Genomic DNA, 27,727 nt, shown 5'->3' with positions numbered 1-27,727 from the left:
ATTCTCCTCCTGAAATCTTAATATCTATTGCTAGTACCACACACTGCCCAAATCCTGAAAACTTTTCTCTTTAGTCTGGCAGGCTCCGTTTTGCCACAGTAATCACTCTTGATTGATTCCCAGTTTCATTGAGATTGATTCCCAATTTGGAATTGCTTGTTTCAAGTTTGTAGCCATTCTGATTGGTTTGCATTCACAGGAGTCCAAATACTGTGAAAAAAATCCTACTCCAGAAAATTGAAAATAGGCAGAGAACTAGAGTTGTTACTAATAGAAACCAATGAGATTTCACTGTTTATTTTGGGAAGAAGAATTCTGGTTGCTATGGGATACAACTGCAATAATGTGATTTTTTGATAGATAGCTCCCTTTGAACAAACAAAAGTTAAAGATTTAAAGTGTATCTTTAGTGGATATAAAAAGTCTACACACCCCTGTTAAAATGTCAGATTTCTGTGATGTACAAAAATGAGACAAAGATAAACCATTTCAGAACTTTATCCACCTTTAATGTGACCTATAAACTGTACAACTCAATTGAAAAACAAACTGAAATCGTTTAGGGGGAGGGGGAATTAAAAATAAAAAAATTAAATAATGTGGTTGCATAAGTGAACATCCCCTCTTATTACTGGGGATGTAGCTGTGTTCAGAATTAAGCAATCACATTCAAACTAATGTTAAATAGGAGTCAGTACACACCTGCCCTCTGATTAACCCCAAATAAAGTTCAGCTGTTCTAGTAGGTCTTTCCTGACATTTTCTTAGTCGCATCCTACAGCAAAAGCCATGGTCCATAGAGAGCTTCAAAAGCATCAGAGGGATCTCATTGCTAAAAGGTATCAGTCAGAAGAAGGGTACAAAATAATTTCCAAGGTGTTTAATATACCATGGAACACAGTGAAGACAGTCATCATCAAGTGGAGAAAATATGGCACAACAGTGACATTACCAAGAAGAGGGCATCCCTCTAACATTGATGAAAAGAAGAGAAGAAAACTGGTCAGTGAGGATGCCAAGAGGCCTACAGCAACATTAAATGAGCTGCAAGCATTGGCTGTGTTTTACATGTCACAACAATCTCCCGTATTCTTCATATGTCTGGGATATGGGGTAGAGTGGCAAGATGGAAGCCTTTTCTTGCGAAGAAAAACATTTTTTGCAACAACACATCTTAAGTCTCCCAAAAGCATGTGGGAAAATGTGTTATGGTCTCATAAAACTAAGGTTTTTTTTTGGCCATAATTCCAAAAGATATGTTTGGCGCAAAAACAACACTGCACATCACCAAAAGAACACCATACCCACAGTGACGCATGGTGGTGCCAGCATCATACTTTGGGGCTGTTTTTCTTCAACTGGAACAGGGGCCTTAGTCAAGGTAGAGGGAAATATGAACAGTTCCAAATACCAGTCAATATTCGCACAAAACCTTCAGGCTTCTGCTAGAAAGCTGCCCATGAAAAGGAACTTCATCTTTCAGCATGACAATGACCCAAATCAAACATCCAATTCAACAAAGGATTGGCTTCACCAGAAGAAGATTAAAGTTTTGGAATGGCCCAGTCAGAGCCCAGACCTGAATCCAATTGAGAAATCTGTGGGGTGATATGAAGAGAGCTGTGCACAAGAGATGCCCTCTCAATCTAACAGATTTGGAGTGTTTTTTGCAAAGAAGAGTGGGTATGAGTCAAGATGTGCCATGCTGATAGATTCATACCCAAAAGACTGAGTGCTGTAATAAAACCAAAAGGTGTTTCAACAAAGTATTAGTTTAAGGGAGTGCACACTTATGCAGCCATAATATATATATTTTTTTTATTTTTCTATATGGCAGGGAAGGCTTAGAATGGGGGTTGCGATCTACAATCCATTGGGGCTATGTTCTGGCACAGACAGTATAGTTAGTGTTTACCAGGCCCCGGTCTCACTAAGGTTAAGAACTGCTGAATTAGATGAAACTAAGATTAAAATTCCACAAAATACTACATACTATTCCAATGCAATACTTAGCTTTTACAAAATATTTTTTGAAAGTATACAAATTACAGATATGAGCAAAACCACTATATTAATGTGTGTCTGTCCTTAGTCAGGGAGCACATCAGTTAATAGCAACAACTCACAAAAAACATTAAAGGGACCAGATCCAATGGCAATGGCCCAGGCATTTTCCCAGTGCGGTTTGAAGACCACCCGATTGGCTTTTATAGGCAACTAAAACACTTTTACTTTCCTATGTTTTTTTCAGTCAGCTCCAGTGTAAAACTGAACAAGCAAAGTTCACTATGCCGCTCCTACACAATAACTAGATACATCAGAGTGGATAATGATGCATGAAAACAATGCCTGCGTCATTACAACACAGTCAGATAATACAATTAGCATCATCTGTCTGTGTTTAAACACTGATCATATATGAACTGGCAGGATGGCATGCAGCAGATCAGTGTTGCATGAAAAGGCCTTTATTATTTAGGATGCTTGATAAGGCATTAGTAAAAATAATACAATATACAATATAATACAAAAGCTGAATATCTTAAACCAAGTAATTAAGTCAAGTAGTAATTTATTACAAGCAGGTGTGGGGGTGAAGCAGGCTGCTGATATAAGCAGGCACTTTACCCTACTGCTGTGGCTTGCCCAGTCATTCAGTTTCAATTGTAACAATACCTATCCCCTACATATACTCATTCATGATGTAAGTTGTATTTTCTGGGACCACAAAGATGGAGACAAAACTGGCACATAACCTCAGAAGACCAATTTATGATGTAGTTGCACCACTAATGGAGCCTTATTAAGGGAGAATCTACTACACCTAGTTAGCCTTGTTAAAAAAAATTGATTTTTGTCCATCAAAGTAAAGCAAAAAAACTGTTTGGGGGGGGGGGGGGGATGGGGGGATACTCCTTTCACGAAAGGATACATTTTCCTCTGACCACACCAGATCAGCTAATTTGAATGTTAGTTTCCTTTAATTCTTCTAATTGGATTGGGTATTTCTAGAGAACAGTAAACATTTTGTCTCCAGTAATCATTCTTCTAGTTCAGCTGTCAATGGAATGGAATTGTTGCGCACACGTGTTAAATACTGAGTGTTCATTTTTAAAAAGTGGAAGCAATTTTTAAAAAAAAATGTAGCTTTATTATATCATCAAGTCAAACATCATATTGAATGTAACTGTAAGTATAATTTTCTGTGTGATGTAATTTCTACTTATGTTTGTAAGATACATCCTTGTATGCCTGGCCACTATGAAATACATTTTTCCTCGCAAAAGACTAATTTATGTTTTTACAGGAGGTCATATTTTTGTCCTTCAAAACAGTTGTCAGTAGCTTATCATGAGAAGAACTATCAGACTGAGACAAGCCGAATCATATTTGTTCTCAGCAGAAAAAAATGACCCAGCTGTGGGCACAAATGGTTTTTATAGCTTTCCGATCCCTTTTTTGCAACATACAGCACCATTTTATGAATGATAAACAGGCTGTCCAATGTTCTTTGCTGCCACATTTCAAGTCTTTTTCCCTCTGTCTGGATCAGGCTTGCTTCCTGATAACCTTAGATACCCATGTGTACTGAAGGATAATTACCTTGTCATCTTTGTCATCCTCCTCCTCCTCGTCCTCTAACATGTCTTGCATTACCTGCGGGCACAGAAAAGAACAGCACATTACTATTATTGTATACCTCAGCAGGTTATATATCCTGTTTCAAAACACTCTCACTAGCTAAACTTTATTAAAACTTACAACAAAATATGTGAACAAACATTAATAGAAGAAACTGATTTACAGCAACAAATCGGGGTGCATAGTATTTTTAATATGTTATTTTTTACTCTGTATTTTTACTACTGCTATACCTTTCAGTCATTCCAGGCACAAGAGCAGCTACAGAATGGCTCTCTTTAGCACTTATTGTTTTTCTATAGTTTGTAAAAAAAATGCATAATTTTTAACCACTTCCTGCCCAAAGACGTCATATGATGTCCTGGACTTTCAGTGGGAATATCTGAATGATGCCTGCAGCTACAGGCGTCATTCGGTTATCCTTGTTTTCAGCTGGTGATTCTGTGCACCATAAGAATGATCATAGTGCCAGTTTCGCCGCTTGATTGTTCTTACAGGTGACGGGAGGGGACATCCTTCTCCAGGCTCTTCCGTGCCATCGGCGACCCAGAGAAAGAATCTTGCTCCCGGGTGACGAGTGTAGAGATGACTGGTGACCAGATGGTCACTGGTCATCTCTATGACCATCAGAACCCCGGGCACATCGTTATAGCAACAAGTCCGGGGCCACAGATGTAAACAAAGTCATGATCGCGGCTGGTAAGCATGAGATTGTGGATTTTTTTTCTGATATCATGCTTTCCAGCCTGGAGGAGAGATGTGGGGTCTTAGTGACCCCGCATCTCTCCATAAAGAGGACCTGTCATGAATGATTCCTATTACAAGGGATGTTTACATTCCTTGTAATAGGAATAAAAGTGATAAAAAAATGTTGCAAAAGAAAGTAAAAAAAAAAAAAATGTTAAATAAAAAAAGAAATTTAAAACGCCCCTGTCCCCGGTAGTTTGCGCTCAGGAGTGAACACCCACATATGTAAACGCTGTTTAAACCACATATGTGAGGTATCGGCACATGCGTTTGAGCACAAGCAACAATTCTAGCACAAGACCTCCTCTGTAACGCTAAACATGTAACCTGTAAAAAAATGTGAATGCGTCACCTATGGAGATTTGTAAGTATTGAAGTTTGGCGTCATTGCATGAATGTGCGCAATTTTAAAGTGTGACATGTTGAGTATCTATTTACATGGTGTAACATCATCTTTCACATTATATTACAAACATGGGCTAACTTTATTGTTTTGTTATTTTTTAAATCATGAAAAAAAAAATTCCCCCCCAAAAAAAGTTAAAAAAATTGTTGCGCAAATACCGTGCAAAATAAAAAATTCCAATGACCGCCATTTCCCTAGGGTGTCTGCTAAAATATATATATATATATATATATATATATATATATATATATATATATATATATATATATAATGTTTGGGGGTTGAGTAGTTTTCTAGCAAAAAAATTATGATTTTTACATGTAGGAGAGGAGTGCCAGAATAGGCCTGGTATGTAAATGGTTAATATGCTATAAGGTGACAAAACTCTCTCCATATCCTTCATTGTGCTCCCTGTTGTTACCTTGTTAAATGAGGTAACAGAAGTGGCTGTTTCGACCGGCATTATTCAATCATGGTTCCCTGTTGTCACCATCAGGATTGCCATGCAACCATAATTACAGTGCATAAGAGGTGGCTGCAAAGAGGCTGTTAGAAATTAGAAGTATTGTAAGAGGTGAATTTGCAATTTATTTTACATAAGGTGCTTTATATACTTAACCTCCCTGGCGGTATGATTCATTCTGGTTTTAGGTGCTGAAAGCGGTACAATTATTTTGCATGGAAATTTGGCATTTTATATTGTAGACCTGTAATTCTTAGGAATAACTCTCTTAAATCTGTTCAAACCAGAGTCTACCAGACATCCCGGGTATGATAAAGTTTATAATATAATAAAGAATAGTAAAATTATTCAATAATGTAATCAAATCCTAAAACACTGAAAAGGGGACACTTTTTGGTTGCTATGGACAATCTCCAAATTTCAGGCAGAGAAAACAGTATTTATAATATAAAAGTGCATGCAGGGCACTGCACAGACCACTAGGGACAAAGGGTGTGAGTCGTTTTTTTTATACAGTACTGTAATCTGTAAGATTACAGTACTGTGTGTGTTTTGTGTCTTTTTACTTTTTTGAATTTGGCGCCGATCTCCGCTCCCGTGCGCCGTAACGTCGCAGGGAACAGAGCTCGGCAGCATTCGGGCACTGTGTGAATTGAGCGGAGGACAGCTTGCTCACACAGGACATCGCTGGATCCAGGGGACAAGGTAAGTAACTTCTCCCTGTGTCCTCCCTGCATCCAGCGATGCGATCCCGAGTCTGGGTTGGGGTTACCGCTTGTGATAGTAAAATCCCAACCTGAGCCAGACTCGGGATTACCGCCAGGGAGGTTAAAGGAGTAGTACAGCTCTGGACTCGCCAACTTACCCCCCTAGAATCCCTATGCTCAGAAAGCACACCACAGAGACATGTGATCTCAACCATCTACCCCCTACTCTTCGACAACTATCCCTTGAAAAACAAAATATGCCAATTCTGGGAAAAAGAACTATCCCTTGACCTCACAAACACACAATGGGAACAAAATAAGCACACTCTAATCCATTATAGCAACACATGGCGGCGTACATTCACAATGCACACCAGTGTACATGAGTCTTAAGCCCTTGTACACACGGTCGGTCATTCCGATGGACAATGTCCGATAGGACCATGTTGTCGGATAATCTGACAGTGTGTGGGCTCCATCGGACTGTTTCCGTCTGAGTATCCGACGGACCAAGTTTTCCAGCTGGGCTATAAAATTTTCCGACAACATGATCCGATCGGACTTTGTCTGATGATGTGTAGAGAATTCCAATCGGACAAAGTGCTACGCATGCTCAGATCAAATTCCTAGACCAAAGCTGTTGGCTACTAGCCTGAACGTAGTCCCGTCCTAACGAAATAACATCATCACGTTAAGTGCGATCAAATTTTCTGACAACTTTGTCTGTGTGTATGCAACAGTTTCTGACAAAATCCGTCGGATTTGGTTGTCGGAATGTCTGACCGTGTGTACAAGGGCTAAGAGGGGAATTAGCCTCACTTTTTTTCAAAATTTCTTCTGACTTCCTGTTACATCTCTGGGACAGGAATCAAAAGTAAATCTCCCTACAGATCACAAGAAAGCAAAAAATAAATTGACATGAGTTTTAACCATTTGCTACTCTATTCAAAACTCAAGAAGACATATTTTTTTTCTGAGTCACAGCAATTGCAATGATTTGTAACTTAGTCATTGAGTGAATTACTTTTTTAAAGCATTTGGCACTATGTAGGAGTGTCAGCTTCAGCAGCTAATCACTATATCTAATGTATCTCTATATTCTCATCATAGCACAATAGTATAGTAGTAGCTAAAATAAGCAGAGAGATTAGTAGCCGATAGAAAAAAAGATCAAAATAAAGAAAGATAGAGAGATAGAGAGATAGAGAGATAGATAGATATATATATAGATAGATAGATAGATAGATAGATAGATAGATAGATAGATAGATAGATAGATAGATAGATTGTATGTGTTGTACACGGTGTCTGCATTTTTTGTAAAGTTAAAAGTCTATGAAAATTTTATTGTCACTGCATTTTTTTTATATCTACGATAAAACTTCTACAAACTCTGAAAAATACATAGTTTCTCAGAATTAAATTGAAAAGAAAAAGCAATTTGAAAAAATGGATCCTGTGAATGTAAGCCTAGCTTCTGACAACACTTTTCTCACAAAATTGCAGTAATTGCTAAAGCCACAAAAGTTGGATAAATTTGTCCCCATTTATTTTGTCCATTTTGATTTGTTCCATCCAGATGCCTTTAATAGGCTACTATTCTTGACACCAGCTTTCAGAGCACGCTGAGAAGCTGGCACAGTCTTCAGAGCCCTTTCAAATTCTCATCCAGAGAGCTTTGTGAGTCCTGACCTGCAGGATAAATGCACTGGTTCACCTCTGTATGATAGAGGTGTTTATCAAGGATACATGCCGTACATTAAAATGTTGTCTGCCTCCTGTCCATCTTAACTGAGGTGCTAAGGTCATTCAAATCACCCTGCAAGACCTTTAGGGATAAAAAACGAGCAGGATTCTATGAAGGTAGCAAATTATATGTCAGCCTGAGATAATCTTGCAGTTTGAAAACATAGAAAAGAGAGGAAGATGGAAGTTTATTTTTTGTCAGGGAATGTGGTGCTTTTTTTATAAATGTTTTCATTTATCACGAAGATATGAAGCAATAGGTCAGCGAGGGGATAAAATGACTCTAAAGCAGCAAAATTATTGAGTCTCCTGTCAGGTTTCCAATAGTTAAGGAACAGAATGGTTCAAAATAGCACGGGGCACAGTGGGCGTGGCTATGTTATTTCAAAGTGGTTGTATACCCCTGATTTTAACTTTTACCTATAGGTAAGCCTAGAATAAGTCTTACCTATAGGTACTGGAAATATCTCCTAAACGTGCGCTGTTTAGAAGATATTTACCTTGTAATGCACTGATGATCTCATCAGTGCATGAGCTGTGAAAAAACGGACCTCCATGCCGCTTCTTCCCGAGCGTGTCGTGACTGGCGGCTCCGGTGCGCATGTGTGGGAGTGACCTCATGCAACTCCGGCTAGTCACACAGCCGGAGCCCATGGCCCCAGAAGGGAGAGGGGTGAAGATGGATGCTTCCTGCAGTGGGGACAGCTTGGGCTTCATTTGCAGGTAAGTGCTACATAATGGGCTAGTATGCGATGCATAGTAGTCCATTATACTTTTATACTTTTACTTTGCAGGGTTTGCAGGAAACAAAACAGGAACTAAAACCCATTAGGGTTTACTTCCTATTTAAGATTAAAATGTATCCCAATTATTTCCAATTCATGTTGGAAATGTGCTCTTTTAGGGGATTTTATGTGAAAAGAGAAAGTAACACACACATCTTTTCTGGACAGTCATGATATTGAAGCAAGTTTTATAATGTGGAATGAACACGTCCCCTGCTACCACATATCTATAAATCTGCAGTGGCGATATATGTAGCAAACTTGCCAATGGTTCATAAGATGACCTATACAATTCATAGCCATGCCTCCACCACTACCTTTTCATCAACTGCCACTACCGGGCCTACAAAGGCATTTACTAGTTTACCTAGAGATGGAGGTTATAATAGTGTAATTATGTATTGTGTAAGTGTTTGCCCTAATGTGAAAAGATAATCATCTGTTACTACATCTCCTTGTGCTGCTGACTCTTTTGGGGAGCTTTTAGCACGCATCTTTTTAACCACATTTGGGACATCATTTTGAAGTGGGCACACACTGTAATGCATTAGATGTGATGCTGTTGTTGCTGTTCCCAGTAATACAAGGTTTTGCTGCAACGTTAATACCACTATCATGCTTTGCATCACACATGCTGAAACTTGTCAGGATGATCATACAGAGCTTCTGCAGTTTGATTATTGGGTCACTGGTGAGCTTGTTCTGATCAATATGGACTAATGGTGTTTACTTACTAGCATATGTAATTGCAATTATTAATTTAGTGACTTGCACATGCATTTATCAACAGGGGCTGATGATATTACTTATGATTATGGACATGATTATTATATGGACATGTTGAACAGATACACTAGGATCCAGGCTGCACATCCGAAGACATCATCCAATTTATTTATTATGTAAAAAATTCCATGTATAGGAAAAAATAGACACTGAGCATGAAGTAAGATCAACGTGTTTCGCTATGGTAGCCTTTTTTCATAACTATAGCACGAAACACTAAGTACAAAAACATAGAATGGGACTTTTTGTAGGCACTCAGAACAATTGAAAATCAATAGCACCCCTAAAGATCATTTGTCTGTGTGTTAGGAACATGTGCAATTTTGTGTGCATTCATGACACATAGTAACGCGAGCCAAGCCTTGGACAGGAGTGCCTCAAGACTGAAAATCCATTTTTTTAAGGGCGCCCCAACTGGAACAAGATTGAGAAACACTGCACTAAGGCAACACACATGCGTTGCAACATGCTTCAAACCACATTAGTGTGTTTAGCAAAAATATTGGGGTTGATTTACTAAAACTGGAGAGTGTAAAATCTGGTGCACCTGTGCTTGGTAGCCAATCAGCTTTTAACTTCAGCTTGTTCAATTAGGCATTGACAAAAAAAACTGGAAGAGCTGATTGGTTGCTGTGCAAAGCCACACCAAATTTTGGGCTCTGTATTTTTTGTGAATCAACCCCAATGTGATATGTCTGATAATTGGTACATGGCATAATGGGTGTTAAAAAATGTGCATTAAACAGTAAGCTATAATGAACAGGTCCCTCTGATTTCTCCTTTATTAAATTGTATTATAACTGTACTGTCTGCCCTCATGTTGTAAAGCACTACACAAGCTGTTGGTACTATATATATCCTGTATAATAATAACAACACACCACACAAATGTAAATTGGCCCTCATGAAAATGGGTAAAAGTCATGTTAAAATATATGGGCGGTATATAGTGGTAATCAGGACTTTGACACTATGAAGCATGAAATATGTGTGGGTCTTTACAGCTAGAATTTAGATTCCCCTCATCCATGTTATTTTATTATTTCCAACTTCAACATTTAGTTAAGGCCCAATTTGAAATTAATACATGGACACAGAGTCCCACACCAATTTTCAATTATATGCAGGAAGTTTATCTCCAGCAGCTATTCTATGTTACTCAATAAGTCCCAACAGCACCTCAGGGGTGATATCCAAATGGGAGGGGGATGTGGGAGTGTTTGAGGAGGATCAATGGGAGGACGCTCTTTATGTGGTTCCATGTGTTCTCTAAATGTGGCCCAAAGGTTATGCCAATTGTATGTGCTTCTACGTGTCCATTACATGCCAGTTAGACTGGTGAGAATGGGTGTGCGTGGGGATCCATCCCGCACTAGATGCATGAGGGATCATGGCAACCTGATCCATGTGTTTTGGAGGTGCCCCAAACTGCACATATATTGGAAGGATGTGATAGAGATTATTAACAGAGTATTTCAGATTCATCTCGTAGAACACTCTAAACTATGCCTGTTGGGAATTATAGATGAAGTTTTAGTGGAGAAGACCTCTAGATTAGCCATAGATAGGGCTCTTTTCCAGGCCACAAAATTAATTCTGAGGCACTGGAAATCGATAGACCCCTCCATGGTGAAGGAGTGGCTGACTCAAATGGGAGACGCTATAAGGCTGGAAAAATGTATTTACCAGCACAGAGGTAGTGCAAAGAAGTTCAACAAAATTTTGGCTACAATGGCTGGATGTTCCTGGTTTAGCCCCTGTTGATCTAATTATGGACCATTTACTATTGTGAATTGGCTACAGCAGTTAATGGTATGAGCTCTCCACTCTGGGGCCCTAGTCATATCAGTTATTCTCTGTCCGATTGTATTTTTTTTTTATGCTGAAACTGACTCTTATGTGGATGCAATGTGAATATCGGCTGAAAGTGCTGAATACCAAATGCAAAGTGCTTATGCTCAGCGTGTAATGACATTAAACTCTGTACTGTTTATCTTTTATTGCTTTTTCAATAAAGTTCCTTTTGATTTAAAAAATAAATATGTGTGGGTAAAATATAATAAGAGGAATGAAAGGTGCCATTCAAATGCAAAATGAGTTCCACATCTAGGAATGCTTTCTTAGTTCCATCTTGCGTTAAAAGTATTTGAACAGCTTGAATCTACCTGTATCACAACATTAAATGACAAGATTTTTGTATTTTGTTAATATTGAAAACTGTCACCACCTACAGGATGAAATCACACAATATGCGCATTGATAATCCCATTGCCTCCAGACATTACAACCTATAAATGCTATATACTAATTATCACTTAAAAAGTAACACACTGCCTGGATTTTACTACGCTACCTTTAAATTGCGTTTTCCTATACCTTGGATAGGATCAAGTAGTATTAATCAAACAAAGGGCAGGCACAGGGGAAATCAGACAGTTTTAATGCAAGCAGTTAAAAGTGACATGACCTTCCGTAATGTCACTTGTCACAGAATTATATGCCACAGAGTGGTGGAAGGTCTTGAAGGAATCCAATGCTTGTTACTCTTTCTTGAATGTAAAACTAATAAAGATGACATTTTAAAATCAAAACATAGACAGCACAGAGATGTCATATCTTTCTTTTCTGCTGATGACCAGACATCAAATTTGGAAGTTACAAAAACATTATGGAAGACTCACTGCTGTTAATTTTAATATAGACTCCCTGGTCTACTAAGTGTAGCTTCCCTAAGTGGACATAAATATGTCATATGTCACATGTTATACTAGTATGAAGTGTGGTCCTTTATTTCCTACTGGGCCCATTTGTTTCCCGGTGCCTCAAGTTATAATTGTGATACTGGGCAGCTCAGGCATAAGAATACAAATTTTAATGGTCATTTAGAGTTGCAGTTATCTGTTGCCCTAGGTTTGAGTGCTCTATGTCAGACTATAAAATACAAAAAGCCAGCCTCAGCCAAGATATGCTATGAGCTGGGTATACCCACCTTTTATGAGTGTGTATGATATAAAAAGGAATATGGAATCATTGCCAAGATTTGATGGAGGACTGGGATCATTATGTACACCACATTTAAGCTTTGTTAAACACTAAACAATATACATTATCTTTTACTTTCAATTTAAAACATCTACTTGGACAGTTATAAAATGACTTCATCTATTGGAAAATCAACAGAGAATTAACAGGAGAAAAAAATACTACTCAACTGAATTGGAGGGAGTGTGCAAACCCTATGCAGCTCTCTGCTAAACTGAATTGCAAGGCTGCAATTCATAATTGACACTAAGAGAAGCCCCAAAACAGAGGGAAACTCTAGATTACTAAATCCAACAACACATAGGGGTTGATTTACTAAAGGCAAATAGACTGTTCAACTGTCAAAAAAACATGGCAACTACCCCAAGCTATAACTGGACTTTTCAGCAAGGTGCACATGGCAGGGCAATGCACATCACAAACAAACAAAAGATTTTCCTTACATTTACCAGCCAGCCTGAAAAACAACCAAATTGGTCCTGTCTAACAAATGACGTTAAAAACTGAGGGTTTTGTTTGCACACATTTGCCAATATATTCGTAAGCCACAGTGCCCACGTCAATGTCACTTTATATACTGCAGTATGTAAGTGGTAACTGTGCTGGGAAATCTTTTGTTTGTTTGAAATAGGCTGCTAACTTTGCAAGGAAATTTTTACCCAAGGTTAGTAAGTAAACATGGTACAATTTCTCTTTTCTGAAATACCCAATTACATGCAAGGAAAATGAAAAAAAATATATTTTTGTTTGGATTGGGTTGGATGGTGGTATTCAGCGGAATTTCACCTCAATCATTGACCTCTGGGGATAATTCCCTTTCAAAGTGCAACTTCCCTTATAAAGTGAACAGTTTATTTGTCTTTTGTAAATCAACCAAATTCCATAGTGATATGGAAAGACATGTACATGCAGTTCATCAGGTTGAAAAAAGACACTAGTCCATCTAGTTCAACCAATAGAGCTGTTGTACTCTAGGGCTGCAGTAAAGTAAGAATGTAAAAGCTTTTCACAATTTAGTAGAAACCACTAGCTTTACAGTTTTAGGCAGATGCAAAAAAAAACAACATAATTAATCATTTTTTATAGAACTAGTATGTGAATCTGAATATGTTGACTGAGGAGTGGGGTATACAATCCTGAGTAAATCTGAGTGTATCACAGTTAAAAAAAGGGAAGCGCACTAATCTGATCAGTTTGCTGCTGCTAGCCACCGCTGCCCTCAACATATGCTCTGGCACCTGTCACCACTGTACCTAATGATCATCTGATGGGGAGTGCCAAAGTGCACTTTGACTACAGTGGCAGCAAGGCACTCCCCACTACTGTAACTGATGCACATGCCAACACTGTACAAATATATATATATATATATATATATATATATATATATATATATATATATATACACTGCAGGAAAAATAAGTATTGAACATGTCACCATTTTCTAGGTAAATATATTTATAAAGGTGATATTGGCGGGAAATGTTCACCACATGTTGGCAACAGCCCACACAATCCATACATACAAAGAAAACCCAAAAAATAAGTTCAGAAATAAAGCTTTGTGTAATAAAATGAAATGACAAAGGGAAAAAGTATTGAACATGCTAACTGAAATTTATTTAATACTTGGTGCAAAATACTTTGTTGGTAATGACAGCTTCAAGATGCTTCCTGCATAGCGAAACTATTCGCATGCATTGCTTATTCTTTATTTTTCAAATTTTCCAAAATTTACACACAACAATAGTATATATAAACCATTCCTCATAATAATAAATACAGCATCATTTCTTTTAAGAATGGTCTTCCTTTTCCCTCCCCCACACCCAACCCCCCCCCCCTCCCTACCCTTCTCTCACTCGATCCTTACCCAGGGGTTTCTTTTTAACTAACATTCCAGCATCTTCAAATCATTTTCAGTTTTTCCATATTGTACCCAAAGCCGCCACTTATTCTGGTACCTCCCCTCCAAATTATCCAATTTGTACATTGTCTCTTCAATAATTCGTGTCCTTTCTAATCTTTCTACCCACTCCTTCATCGAGGGAGGATCCGATCTTTTCCATCTTCGCGGTATCAGTGATTTAGCAGAATTCAATAAACAAGGGATCAAAGAATACCCATACTCCCTCTCCCCTTTTTCCAGATCGTGAAATAAGCATACCCATGGGTCCCTCCTAATCCTTTCACCTGTTATTTCAAAGATAGCTTCTATTATTTTCTCCCAAAATGTCTGTATCTTGGGGCACTCCCACCATATATGAGCAAATGACCCCACCCCCAAGCAACCTCTCCAACATGACAAGGGGGTCTCACTGCATATTTTATTTCCTTGTTGTGGGGTTATATACCACCTTGTTAAAAGTTTATACGACATCTCTCTTGTTTGTGAGTCTATAGCAACCGAGTAAGTTCGTCTAATTATCCTATTTCTGTGGTGGTCATTACTTAAGGGCCCAATTTCACTTTCCCACTTTTCTAAGTAGGGGGGGGGGTAGTTTTGCTCTATTACTTCTATTAGGATTTTATAAAGTTTTGAAATCCTTTTTTCAAGGCATTGACGGTTCGCTAATAGCTTCTCCAATGGTCTAAATTGTTCCTTACCCCGTAATGGCTGTGATAAAGACTGAGTGAAATAATATAATTGATAATATCTCCATTTATCTAATGGCTTGTGACCCCATTACCCTATGATTTCCTCATATGTGCATATCCTATTTCCTTCATTATCTTTCTTAACCCATCTACTATAGTATAGATATTCCTCTTGACCTGGAATAAAAAATTTAGTGTCCAATAGTGGCATTAATGGTGAGTTGTGCTCCCAGTTATGTCTCTTATTTATTGTGTCCCAGATCCGAAGTGAGTTTTTTGTCAGTGTACTTGTGCTATACCCTAATTCTCTGTATTTTGCAGGTATCCATATTATTTCCCCTAATTCCCTTCTACTTAACTTAATTTCTAGTTCCACCCAATCCTTTCCCTTTTTATTATGTATCCAATCCGGGATTCGTGAGATTGCTATAGCCTCGTAATACTTTTTAAAATCAGGAATTGCCAACCCTCCTCTATCTTTACTTCTTATCAAAGTGTTCAGTGCCACCCTCGCCGCTTTTTGCTCAGGTATGATTTTGGTTCATTCTTCTACACACACAGTCTTCAAATCTTGAAAGTTCTATGGGCCTCTTCTATGAACTCAGATCTTTAGTTCTTTCCATAGATTTTCTATTGGATTCAAGTCAGGTGATTGGCTGGGCCATTCCAGCAGCTTTATTTTCTTTCTTTGAAAGCAATTGAGAGTTCCCTTGGCTTTGTGTTTGGGATCATTGTCTTGCTGAAATGTCCACCCTTGTTTTGTCTAGATCATCCTGGTAGATGGCAGCAGATTTTTTATCAAGAATGTCTTTGTGCATTTTTCCATTCATCCTTCCTTCAATGATATGATGTTTTCCAGTACCGTATGTTGAAAAACAGCCCCACACGATAATGTTCCCAACTCCAAACTTCAATGTTGGTATGGGGTGTTTTTGGGGTGATGTGCAGTGCCATTTGACCTCCAAACATGGTGTGTATTATGGCATCCAAGAGTTAAATTTTGGTCTCAACTGACCAGACTATATTCTCCCAGTATTTCACAGGATTGTCTAAATGTTGTGCACCAAACTTTAAACGAGCTTCAGCATGCTTTTTCTTCAGCAATGGAGTCTTGCATGGTGAGTGTGCATACAGGCCATGGTGGTTGAGTGCATTACTTATTGTTTTCTTTGAAACAATTGTACCTAATTCCAGGTCTTTCTGAAGCTCTCCACATTGTGATCCTTGGTTCTTGGACAACTCTTCTGATAATTCTTTTCACTCCTCTGTCAGAAATCTTGTGAGGAGTACCTGGTTGTGACCAGTTTATGGTGAAATCATGTTCTTTCTACTTCCAGATTATGGCCCCAACAGTGCTTACTGGAACATTCAGAAGTTTAAAAATCCTTCTGTAACCAATGCTATCAGTACGTTTTGCAACAATAAGGTTGTAAAGGTTTGGAGGGAGCTCTTTTCTTTTACCCATCAAGAGTTGTTTCTTATATGACACCTTGGTAACGAGACACCATTTTGTAGCCCATTTTTGTATCAGTTGAGACTGAACCAGCTGAAGTCAATTTGCAATGATAAAGGGCAAGATTACTTTATAATTACTGATACATTTCCACTGGTGTCTTAGCTTTCCGTGCCTTTTTGCACCTCCCTTTCTTCGTGTGTTCAATACTTTTTCCCTGTGTCATTCCATTTTATTACACATAACTTAATTTCTGAACTTGTTTTGGTCTCTTTGTATATATGGATTGCATGGCTTGTTACCAATGTGTGGTGAAAATTGCATGTCAATAGCACCTTTGCCTAGAAAAAAGGCTGACATGTTCAACACGTATTTTACCCGCTATATATATATATAGTATTTCTTCTAAATGTATACACTGTATGTTTACGAAATATACAAATAGTTAATCAAAGTAAAATTTTGTGCGGTGTCTTTTAATTTTTCTTTCTGTCTTTTATCCAGTGCCATTTTAGGTCTATTTGTACACAACACACAATATTATTCCTTGTTTATTATGGGAATTTGTACTTTTGTAAAGGCTACAAAGTCATTTAAGAAAGATTTCTATGTCCATCTATGTTAAAAATGAGGTTAGAATTTGTTAACATAATAATATTTTTCATTGGCGGCACTTCATTTTCTTAAATTAGCTGCCTGCTGAAGGTTTTAGTTCTTTTGAATGTATAAAGTAAATTATTAATCTAAACATTGTGAAGAAGACTGAAATGTTTAATATTAAAAGCTTTAAATTTCCACTTTGTGCTTTATGGTTGTGCAGTGCACAGCAGCTGCTGGGTTTTGGACAAGAAACAAACCGCACAAACATACCCAAGGCTGCTAGACAGAGCAGTTTTTCTCTGGAGTTAATTAAGATAATTTTTTTTCCGACTTTGCATCAAAAACCGCAACATGTGTTTGTGTGCCACTGGATTTACTGCGCTTATGTGAATACATGTCATAAGGACACGCTGAATATTGATGGGTTGGAGGGAGGCTGAGAGCTCTGATGGTTTCACAGGTCACAATGCAGAACCTGTATATAAAATCCATAAGGTTTTCGTCAGGCAGTCTTGCGTTGTTGAACTGAGGTGTCACCTTTGCAGCCCATCTGCTTTCTTTGCCTCTCATAAACCTGGTCTATGGTATTCTCTATACTGTATGAGAAATTAGGATGCAATAGCATGCTGTCTTTACATATAATGCACACGGCATGTCACATTTATTATTTTTTCGAAAATGGCATGGTTTTTTCTAACATGCCAGTCTGTGGTGCAGGATCAAGTATTTGTTTTGAGCAAGGTATTAAATAAATACATTCTCCCTATTGGTTACACTTATGCCGCGTACACACAACCAGACTTTTTGACAGCAAAGGTCCGACGGAATGAGTCCGTCGGAAAATTCCATCTTGTGTGGGCTCCATCGGACCTTTGCTTGCCAAAAATCCGGCGGACTTTAGATATAGAACATGTTTTAAATTTTTCCACCGGAACTCCGCCGGACCGAGAAATCCGTTTGTGTGTATGCTAGTCCGACGGACAAAAACCGACGCTAGGGCAGCTATTGGCTACTGGCTATGAACTTCCTTATTCTAGTCCGGTCATACGTCATCACGTTCGAATCCATCGGACTTTGGTGTGATTGTGTGTGGCCAAGACCGTTCATTCGGAAAGTCCGTCGGAACTCCGCCGAAAGTCCGTCGGAAGGACCGTCGGACCTAGTCCCTCAAAGTCCGGTTGTGTGTACGCGGCATTAAGGTTAGTGAAGCTGTATTCATGCATTTGCAACAACATGGTTGAGTACTGTCTGTGATATTACTTTTTATTTGCGCTAACAGTTACATTTTCAGGACAGGCTTTCGGGGGCTACCGTCTTCAACTGATATGCAACAATTTTAGCAAAATATTAAAGTCCACTTTCGATAACATTTTAAATGTTCCACCTGTTTTTAGGTTGGGACATGTAACATGTTCCTGCTCCTCCAGCTCTCCCTCTGATCCCCCCTCCCTGTGACAGAGGGCCGAGGATCCTCTCCCCGCACCCGCTGCCACAATTTGAAAAGAGCTTGGCCATGTGTGTCAGGGAGCTGACAGCAGAAGAAGGTCTTTAGGACCCAGCATCTGTCAGGGCACCAACAACAGGAGAAGGGCTTTAGAACCCAGCATCCCCAGGAGCACATCACATGGGCCTTCATAAGGAAGTGTATCAGTGCTTGAAGTTGCTGACTGATCTCAGCTTATTACAGTAGGTGCTGCCGATATTGTGTTTGCAGCGCAATGGGATCACGCTGGAAATAACCAAAGTGAGCTGTGCTTCTCGCACTTGCCGCCCCCCACGAGATGCCGCGCATCCATAGGAATGTATTGGGGGCAGTGAGCGGGAGAAGCGACATAGCTTTGCGCTGGCTCCCACGACAGGGCTCGCGGGTGTCAATCTCGCCGCTATCAGCGGCGAGATTGACACAATATCGGCGGCACCCACTGTACCTGTGTTCCTGTGATTCCTTGCTCCTATGTTCCCTAGTTTCTGACCTGGTTTGTTCCTGACCTGTCTGCCTATCTTCAGTTCCTGACCCCGACTCGTCTCACGGATACCCTCTGCCTGCTTCTCATGTTTGACCCGGCTTCCACTTGACTTTGTCTGCTCTGCTTTTAACCTGGTTCTGATTTCAGCTTGTGTTGACTACTCTATTATCTCAGTGACTTTACAGACCTGTCTCACCTCACAGGTGCCACCTGCCTGCAGACTCTGTTCATCAAAACAGCATAATTCCTGAGCTTTCTACAAGCAACTTCACAGGCAACCTGTGCTACTTTGTGCCCGACTCCTCCTGCCTCACCTTCAGGGGAGTCTGGAACTTAGCTGCAAAGGAAGCCCCCTCTCCACTGGCCTCCAGCACCTGGTACGTGATAATGTGGGACTACACTAACATGACTGCATCATTCATTCATTCACAGAGTTGTGTGGATGAATAGACTACAAGTCCCAACAGGCTTTGCGGCTGACAGTTTGTAGTTCTCAATGAACTATGAAGGCGCTGGTTGTCATCCTTGAAGTTCAATAATTCTTCCTGGACTGAAGTAACTGCCTGCCCATATCAGAGACACGGGCAGACAGTAAGGCCGCGTACACATGGGCGGATTGTCTGCCCAACTAAGTTCGTCAGACAATCCGACAGACAGTTCGTTCAACTTTTGAATGAACGGACTTGACCACACACGATGAACAGACAGTCCGCTGAAAACTTGCGCGATGACGTGTACAGCACGTACGACGGGACCAGAAAAACGACGTCCAATACACTGCAATGCAACCTTCGGCCGTGTAAATCCTTTCTGAGCATGCGCCACACTTAGTCTGTCCAACTTGCCTACACACGAGCGGACTGTCCGCTGAAACCAAGTTTGGACGGACAAAACCAAGTTTGGACGGACAAAATTACGGAAATTCCGAAAGACTAAGTCCGTCAGACTGTCCGCTGAAAAAGTCCGCTGAAGCCCACACACGAGCGGATTGTCCGCTGAAACACGGTTCAGCGGACTAAGTTGGGCAGACAATCCGCCCGTGTGTACGCAGCCTTACACTGACAGTCTGTGGGAGCCTGACATTACATATCATGGCTGCAATGCTTTACAGGCTCCAAAGAAAATAAAATAATAAATGCCCAATTTATAACCTGCATTGCATTTATTTATTTATTTATTTATTTTAAAGGTGAATTTATCCTTTACGCTATATTTGAAAAAAAAAATTCTCTGAGGAAGGAAGAAAAAAAGGACACAAACAAAGGTAAAACAATAAATTTGTTTGAGGAAGCGAATCCCATGACTCAGACTTTCCCCAATTCACAGATCTGGAATATACAGGCAGTGAAAGCAATGAAAGAACTTCTCTGAAAGAGAGAAGGGGAAATATCATCACCGGGAACTTTTTCCTAATAATTTCCCAGAAGACCCGAAACTGATAATCCCTACAGCACTGGAAATTCTGAGACAGGAAGAGGACCCGTATCTCTGCAGTGCAGAATTCTCCAGGATCCAGCTGTATGAATGACATGAGACATGCTTCATTACAGGTAAGTTACAGTAGATCACTAAAGCCATAGAGAATGTTTTCTTATGGCTAAATTTACAGTAGCTTCACGCAGATGAAGGCTTGAACCTTTGCCAACAATTTATTGTTGTCTTTTTCACTTTTGAGGATCTTCCCTCACTTGCGGTCCAGTGAAAGGTTGTCCCCAGAACAGAAAGTGAGCGAAAATCTCACAGAGCCCAAGATAGCGGTAAAACCTGTAATCCTAAACAAAAGCCTTATGCCGCGTACACACGAGCGGACTTTTCAACATCCAAAGTCCGAAGGACCGAGTCCGTCAGACTATCCGATCGTGTGTGGGCTGCAACGGACTTTTGATTCACCAAAGTCTGACGGACTTTAGAATATGGAACATGCTTCAAATTTTCCCGAAGGAACTCCGCCGGACCCGGTCCCCTTCGAAAACTCCGCTCGTGTGTATGCTACTCCGACGGAGTAAAACCGACGCTAGGGCAGCTATTGGCTACTGGCTATGAACTTCCTTATTCGAGTCGGGTCGTACGTCATCACGTTCGAATCCGTCGGAGTTTAGTGTGATCGTGTGTGGCCAAGTCCGTTCGGCCGAAAAGTCTGTCAGAACTCCGTCGGAACTCCGGCGGAACTCCTTTGGAAGTCTGTCAGACATAAGTCCTCTCGTGTGTACGGGGCTTTACAGTATTTTGATAGAATAGTACTTAAAAATGTATGAGAAATTCCAAAGAATAATAATAAAGTACTGATAGATATATTCCTGAAATGAAGTACAGCATAAGACATTGATCTGAAATACAATAAACATACAAAATTCTTCTTTCTCCTTTCAAATAATTGCGTTAGAAATGTGTCCTTGTTCTTTTAGAACTAACACTAGCATCTAGATAAGCAAGAACCTGGCTGTAATAATAATTAGTACAAGAGGCTTGCAAGAGAGCTGACTGCGCCAGAGAACAAATGGCGACAGAATAAAGAGAAGAGTATTAGCACGCCACCACTGCAAATGTCCTGATTTTGTCATAGACATTCAATTACAATTACTCGCGTGAAGAACACATTTCATCTGCTGCTCAGTCACTGTATTGTAATTCACTGATTTTTAATAGGGGACATCTCTTTGATGTGGACATCTGATGACTTCAGATGAATGGCACTTCAAGCTTGATGTGATCAACAGCTACATTCTTATTAACAGTGCACTAGGCATATCTGTAACGCTTGTAAAGTAAATACCCTTTTGTGAAGCGAATGATGTGTAACCTTTGGACTAATGTCAGCTCGATATTCACACAGCGCTCAGCTGCTCAAGCAGTACAAGAACAAACCACAGCTAATTCACTTTGTGTCATTAATGCGTACACCTTTAAGCACTGCATGTCTTTTGCTAGTTCCCCCTGTACTGTTATTGACTGATCTTCTGAAAACTTTACCCTTTCTGTGATAAGGAAGCAAGCACAGCACAATGGTACAGCCGGAATGAAGAAATCCAGGCAACAAAAAGCATAACTCCAGAATAAAGGTTCCCTGTGATGCCAGTCAAACATTGCCAGTGCTAAATGAAGTCAGAGACACACACTGGTAAATACACAAACATGAATGAATATATATATATATATATATATATATATATATATATATATATATACACACACACATACATACATACATATATATATAGATAGATATACACACACGCATATATATATATATATATATATATATATATATATTTTTTTTTTTACAAATACAACCATTGCATACAGCAACCTATTCAAATTTATTTCTTAACTAATCTGACTACAGCAGGGGTCCCCAAAATCGTCAGATCCCAAACTTTTCCAAACATTATATAAAAATAATTTTATATTTTTTAATTTAAATAATAAATACTGTCCACACTTGGTATCATCAGCTGTGACTATGGTTGTTGCAATGCATAATGTTTTTTAAATGCACAGCAATCAGATCTCTGTCACCACTTCGATCTTTATGGTTGTAGTCACTTCTTCTCCAACAAAGTTTGAGGTGGAGGCGATATACGATCTACATGTCACAAAACTTAATTTTGGCAAACTCCCTACCTATATTGAGGCTTTTGATATAATCAACACATTCATGGATGGAACAGAAGGTGCCCATAGGCACATCGTTCAAAAACTTGTGTATTCATGTATCATCAAAGTAAACTATGTACTCAAAAAAGCTATTTGGGTAGTTTATATGAAAGTTTGTCCTAAAGAAAGATAATACATCTGTTAGCCCTTGTACACACACGGTCGGACATTCCGACAACCAAATCTGTCGGATTTTGTCCGAAACTGTTGCATACACACAGTCGGACAAAGTTGTCAGAAAATCCAATCGTACTTAACGTGATGACGTTATTTTGTTAGGACGGGACTACGTTCAGGCTAGTAGCCAATAGCTTTGGTCTAGGAATTTGATCTGAGCATGCGTGGCACTTTGTCCGATTGGAATTCTCTACACATGATCGGACAAAGTTCGATCGGATCATGTTGTCGGAAAATTTTATAGCCCAGCTGGAAAACTTGGTCCGGCGGATATTCCGACGGAACAGTCCGATGGAGCCCACACACTGTCGGATTATCCGACAACACGGTCCTATAGGGCATTGTCCATCGGAATGTCCGACCATGTGTACAAGGGCTTAGCCCCTGTACACACGGTCGGAGATTTCGACAACCAAATCTGTCGGATTTTGTCCGTCGGATCTTGTCCGAAACTGTTGCATACACACGGTCGGACTAAGTTGTCGAAAAATCCGATCTTTCAGAACGTGATGACGTAATTTCGTTACGATGGGACTACATTCAAGCTAGTAGCCAATAGCTTTGATGTAGGAATTTGATCTGAGCATGCGTGGCACTTGGTCCGATCAAAATTCGCTACACATGATCGGAGTATGTCCGACCGGCCCAGTTGGTTGGGAAATATTTCCAACATGTTGGAAAATTGGGTCCGACGGATATTCCAACGGAGTCAGTCCGATGCATACCACACACAGTCGGATTATCCGACGACACGGTCCGATAGGACACATTCCGACGGATTCTCCGACCGTGTGTACAAGGGGTTAGAAGTTTTGAGTGCGTATGCGGTGACATTGGACTTTTCTAGCCAGTGTCCTTGTTTCTGTTGTATGTTTCTTTAGGACAGAATTTCAAATAAACTATCCAAAGCTTTTTTTGAGCACATAGTTTACTGTTATTATACAACTTAAGCTTCTGAATGTTATGCATTTTGGTACCTTCTTTTCCACCCATGAATGTGTTTGTTTTTACTTAGCCTCAATGTTGGTATGGAGTTTGCCCAAAAATAAGTTTTGGGGCAAGTATATATATATATATATATATATATATATATATGATGCAACTCAGCTAGCATCCTTTTCCTCATTATTCTTCTTCCCCTCCCCAGTCAGTCCTGCGCTCCCCCCTCTATATATATATAGATGTATAGTTGGATCTGTGTAAACATTGTCACACTGTATATCAAGATTTATGTTTACATTTGTGATTACTACTCTAGATGATCACCCCTTGTATTTCTCCTGAGGAAGTCGGATTTTCCAGTGAAACGCGTAGAGGCAGCAACAAACTAGATGAGGACCCCCCTACACAATATGTGCTATTTTTAAGTCTCAGAGAAGCCCTCAATACAAAATAGGGATTTTACATTGTATTTTTAACAGTAACACACACATATATTTTAATCTATGTATGTCAATAAAATGTGTTACATTTTTAAAGAGATTTACATGCAACAGCTGAAGGCAACCTCTCAGAGTATAGGTTACCGTAGTCCAGGGGTTCCTCAAAGATTATTTGCCCCTTAAAGTGTTACTAAACCCAGGAACCTATATTCACTATATCTGGTCTCCCACAGTACAGAGAACATGGAAATGCAATTATTTTAGTAAATGTAAACTGCTAAATACCCTTTTTCATCAGCAGTTAGAGCAGTCTTGTGACTTCTATCAGTGTCCAGCCAAGCACTGGTTAAAGCTTGTAGGAGGAGTTTTCTGACTGGCTTATGAGACTGCAAGACCCCTGACCCTCTGTCTGGACAGTGCTGATTGGCCCTGTGCTGATCATATGCACACCATAGACTCTGTGCTATCAGGAAATAATTAAGAGTCAGTTCAAGGAGGGGGATCAGAAAAGATAGGGTCAAACAGCCTTTTTACAAAATGCAGAGAATTAACCCCTTGGGTTTCAAAGTGAGTATAATAAGCATGCTGTACTGCATATACAGACTGATTTTACTGTTGTGGGTTTAGTAACACTTTAAGTAAAGGAGACTGTGAACTGTTACTGGGGCGTAAAGATGACAAACGACCTCACTAAAACAGACCAAGGACATTTGATGTGTGTCACATGACACAAGAAAGTGCGAGATAACGCAATTCATGAATGTAAGTGAAGGTAAATTAGTTAATGCAATTAGCTCACATAGGCATGTTCAATAAAGCAGCACAAAAAGCAATGTAAGGTGCATAAGGCTATAACTACAACCATTTAACTAATGATTTAAGTAATCTGACACCAGTAATTTAATATTTGACTGGTTGCTATGAGTCCCTGCACTTTACACATGCAACTGCCCCTGACTGAGTTCCGCATTCTAAATATAAGCACAAGGTCACAAGCTCAGTGCCTATATGGCTGGGACCTTTATTTATTTATGCTAAAAAGTGTCATATTCCTTAAGGAATACAAAATCGAGGGCTTGATTGTACCACTATATTTTAATGTTGTTTCAATGCATGGGAAACGCAAGTGCATGATGCTGCTAAAAGTGCTTTATTATATTCCACAAAATAGTGTACGAGACAGTTTTGGTCCAGTGCACTGTAATCTACTTTTTACTGTGCCAGTAGTGATTTAAAAACTGCAGGTTGGCCTTGACCCCCAGGTCTTCAATTGTACTGGGTTCAATAAGCATTATAGACAATGTTTAAGTTTTGCTTTTACTAACAGTTACGAGATCCATTCAAGTACACTATGAAAATAATTCATATATAGCCAACTGTGATTTGTAGTGACGTGAAGCAAGGGACTATATACAAGATTGTAGTAATGAGAACGGTATCATTAACAGTAATCAGCATGGATTCATGAGGAATTGTTCTTGCCAAACCAATTTATTAACCTTCTATGAGGAGGTGAGTTGCCAGATAGATAAAGGAAGGCTCGTAGACATGGTGTATCTGGATTTCACAAAAGCAGTTGACACAGTTCCCCATAAATGTTTACTGCACAAAATAATGTCCATTGGCATGGACTATAGGGGTGAGTACATGGATTGGAAACTGGCTACAAGGGCAAGTTCAGAGGGTGGTCATAAATGGGGAATATTCGGAATGGTCAGGGGTGGGGTCCCCCAGGGTTCTGTGCTGGGGCCAATCCTATTTAATTTGTTGATAAACGACCTGGAGGATGGGATAAACAGTTCAATCTCTGTATTTGCGGACGACAGTAAGCTAAGCAGGGCAATAACTTCTCTGCAGGATGTGGAAGCCTTGCAAAAAGATCTGAACAAATCAATAGGGTGGGGAACTACATGGCAAATGAGGTTTAATGTAGAAACATGTAAAATAATGCATTTGGGTGTCAAAAATATGAATTCAGTCTATACAATGGGGGGAGAACCTCTGGGGGGGGGGGATCCAGGATGGAAAAGGACCTGGGGATCCTAGTAGATGAGCTCAGCAATGGCTGCTAACAAAGCAAACAGAATATTGGCATGCATTAAAAAGTGGATTAAGTCCATAGATAAAATTGTAATTCTCCCACTCTACAAGACTCTGGTCTGGCCGTACCTAGAGTATGCTGCCCAGTTCTGGGCACCAGTCCTCACGAAGAATGTACTGTAAATGGAGCGAGTACAAAGAAGGGCAACAAAGCTAATAAAGGGTCTGGAGTATATTAGTTATGAGGAAATTGGAGGATATTAGTTATGAGGAAAGGTTGCGAGCACTTAACTGATTCTCTCTCGAGAGGAGACGCTTGAGAGGGGGTATGATTTCAATTTACAAATACCATACTGGTGACCCCAGAATAGGGATAAAACATTTTCGCTGAGTTTAATAAGACACGTGGCCAATCATTAAAATTAGAAGAAAAGATGTTTAACCTTAAACTACGTAGAGGGTTCTTTACTGTAACAGTGGCAAGGTTGTGGAATTCCCATCCACAGGTGGTGGTCTCAGCGGGGAGCATTGATAGTTTAAAAAAACCATTAGATAAGCACCTGAACGACTGCAACATACAGGGATATACAATGTAATACTGACAGATAATCACACACATAGGTTGGACCTTTGTCTTTTTTCAACCTCACCTACTATGCACTATGTAAGCATAAAAGTGTCTGAATGCAGCATATTTTTTGTTTCCTAAAGCAACCCTATCAATTTTGTGAAGATTTTACAAATAAGAAAATAGTTTCCATGTTTATATGGACATCCTTTCTTTTTTTTTTACTGGATGGTGGTGGGGCATGCTCTGTTCTCACATTTCACCCTGTCTGTACTAAAGGCAGGCTTACGTCCAGTCACAGTGGGCATTGCTGGAGAAAAATAATGTGCTAGGAAGGGTTTTGCACTCTCATGATCCTGTCTCTAATGGCTGTCAAACACTAGAGTAGGGGTAGGCAAACTGAAAGAGGTGGAGATCTACTTGGACAACATGGGAGAAGTCAAAGAACACTGGGCACAGTGTTGCCTCCTCTCACCTGATTTAAACCTCCAATTGTCATACTACAGTGTCGCAATCATGTGCACTGCTTGGCAAATATGGGTTTAAACCAGGTGGTGAGGAGGCACCCACATCACCTGTCAAACACTATTGGATCGCTCCTCAAGAGAGCAGCAATGCCTGGGGGGGGGGGGGGGGGTAAAACCCTGCGGTTGAGTTACGGTTTTACTGCCCCCAATCCCTACCACCTTTAGCTTCTGAGGCAGCGCCAATGGTGTACACATGCCGCAACAGGAATTAAGCCCCCTGCTGTTTTTAGTGGGTGCTACAACCTGCCAATCATGACCCATTCAAGTAAATGAGGCCACTCTGCAAGTGCGGGGTCCAAGGGGTAAAGCAGGTGGCAAGAGAGCAACACATTGCTGCCTGCTTTAAAGGATAAGTATCGGTCCGATGCTGCATCTGTCCCCCGGCGCTTCTTCACTGAGAACTGTACCATCGAATACCGCTGATGGCTCAGTTCTCC

At 39.8% G+C, this 27,727-nt stretch overlaps 1 protein-coding gene across 4 annotated transcripts in view; it reads right to left on the bottom strand.

Annotated features, from left to right (window-relative positions):
* The window catches only part of MCTP1 (multiple C2 and transmembrane domain containing 1), a 1,143,431-nt gene that overhangs the window by 119,532 nt on the left and 996,172 nt on the right, over window positions 1–27,727 (bottom strand). For all 4 annotated transcript variants that reach the window (XM_077462382.1, XM_077462384.1, XM_077462385.1 and 1 more), the window contains one exon: window positions 3,604–3,657. In XM_077462382.1, coding sequence (XP_077318508.1) covers window positions 3,604–3,657 — 54 coding nt within the window. The remainder of the gene's footprint in view (window positions 1–3,603; window positions 3,658–27,727) is intronic.

The sequence above is a fragment of the Lithobates pipiens genome, unplaced genomic scaffold (assembly GCF_037356315.1).
Source record: "Lithobates pipiens isolate NorthernLeopardFrog02 unplaced genomic scaffold, aLitPip1_a1.2 Scaffold_3, whole genome shotgun sequence".
In the NCBI taxonomy this organism is placed as follows: domain Eukaryota; kingdom Metazoa; phylum Chordata; class Amphibia; order Anura; family Ranidae; genus Lithobates; species Lithobates pipiens.
Note: the sequence above shows the minus strand (reverse complement) of the source record. Positions and strands in the feature narration are given on the sequence as shown.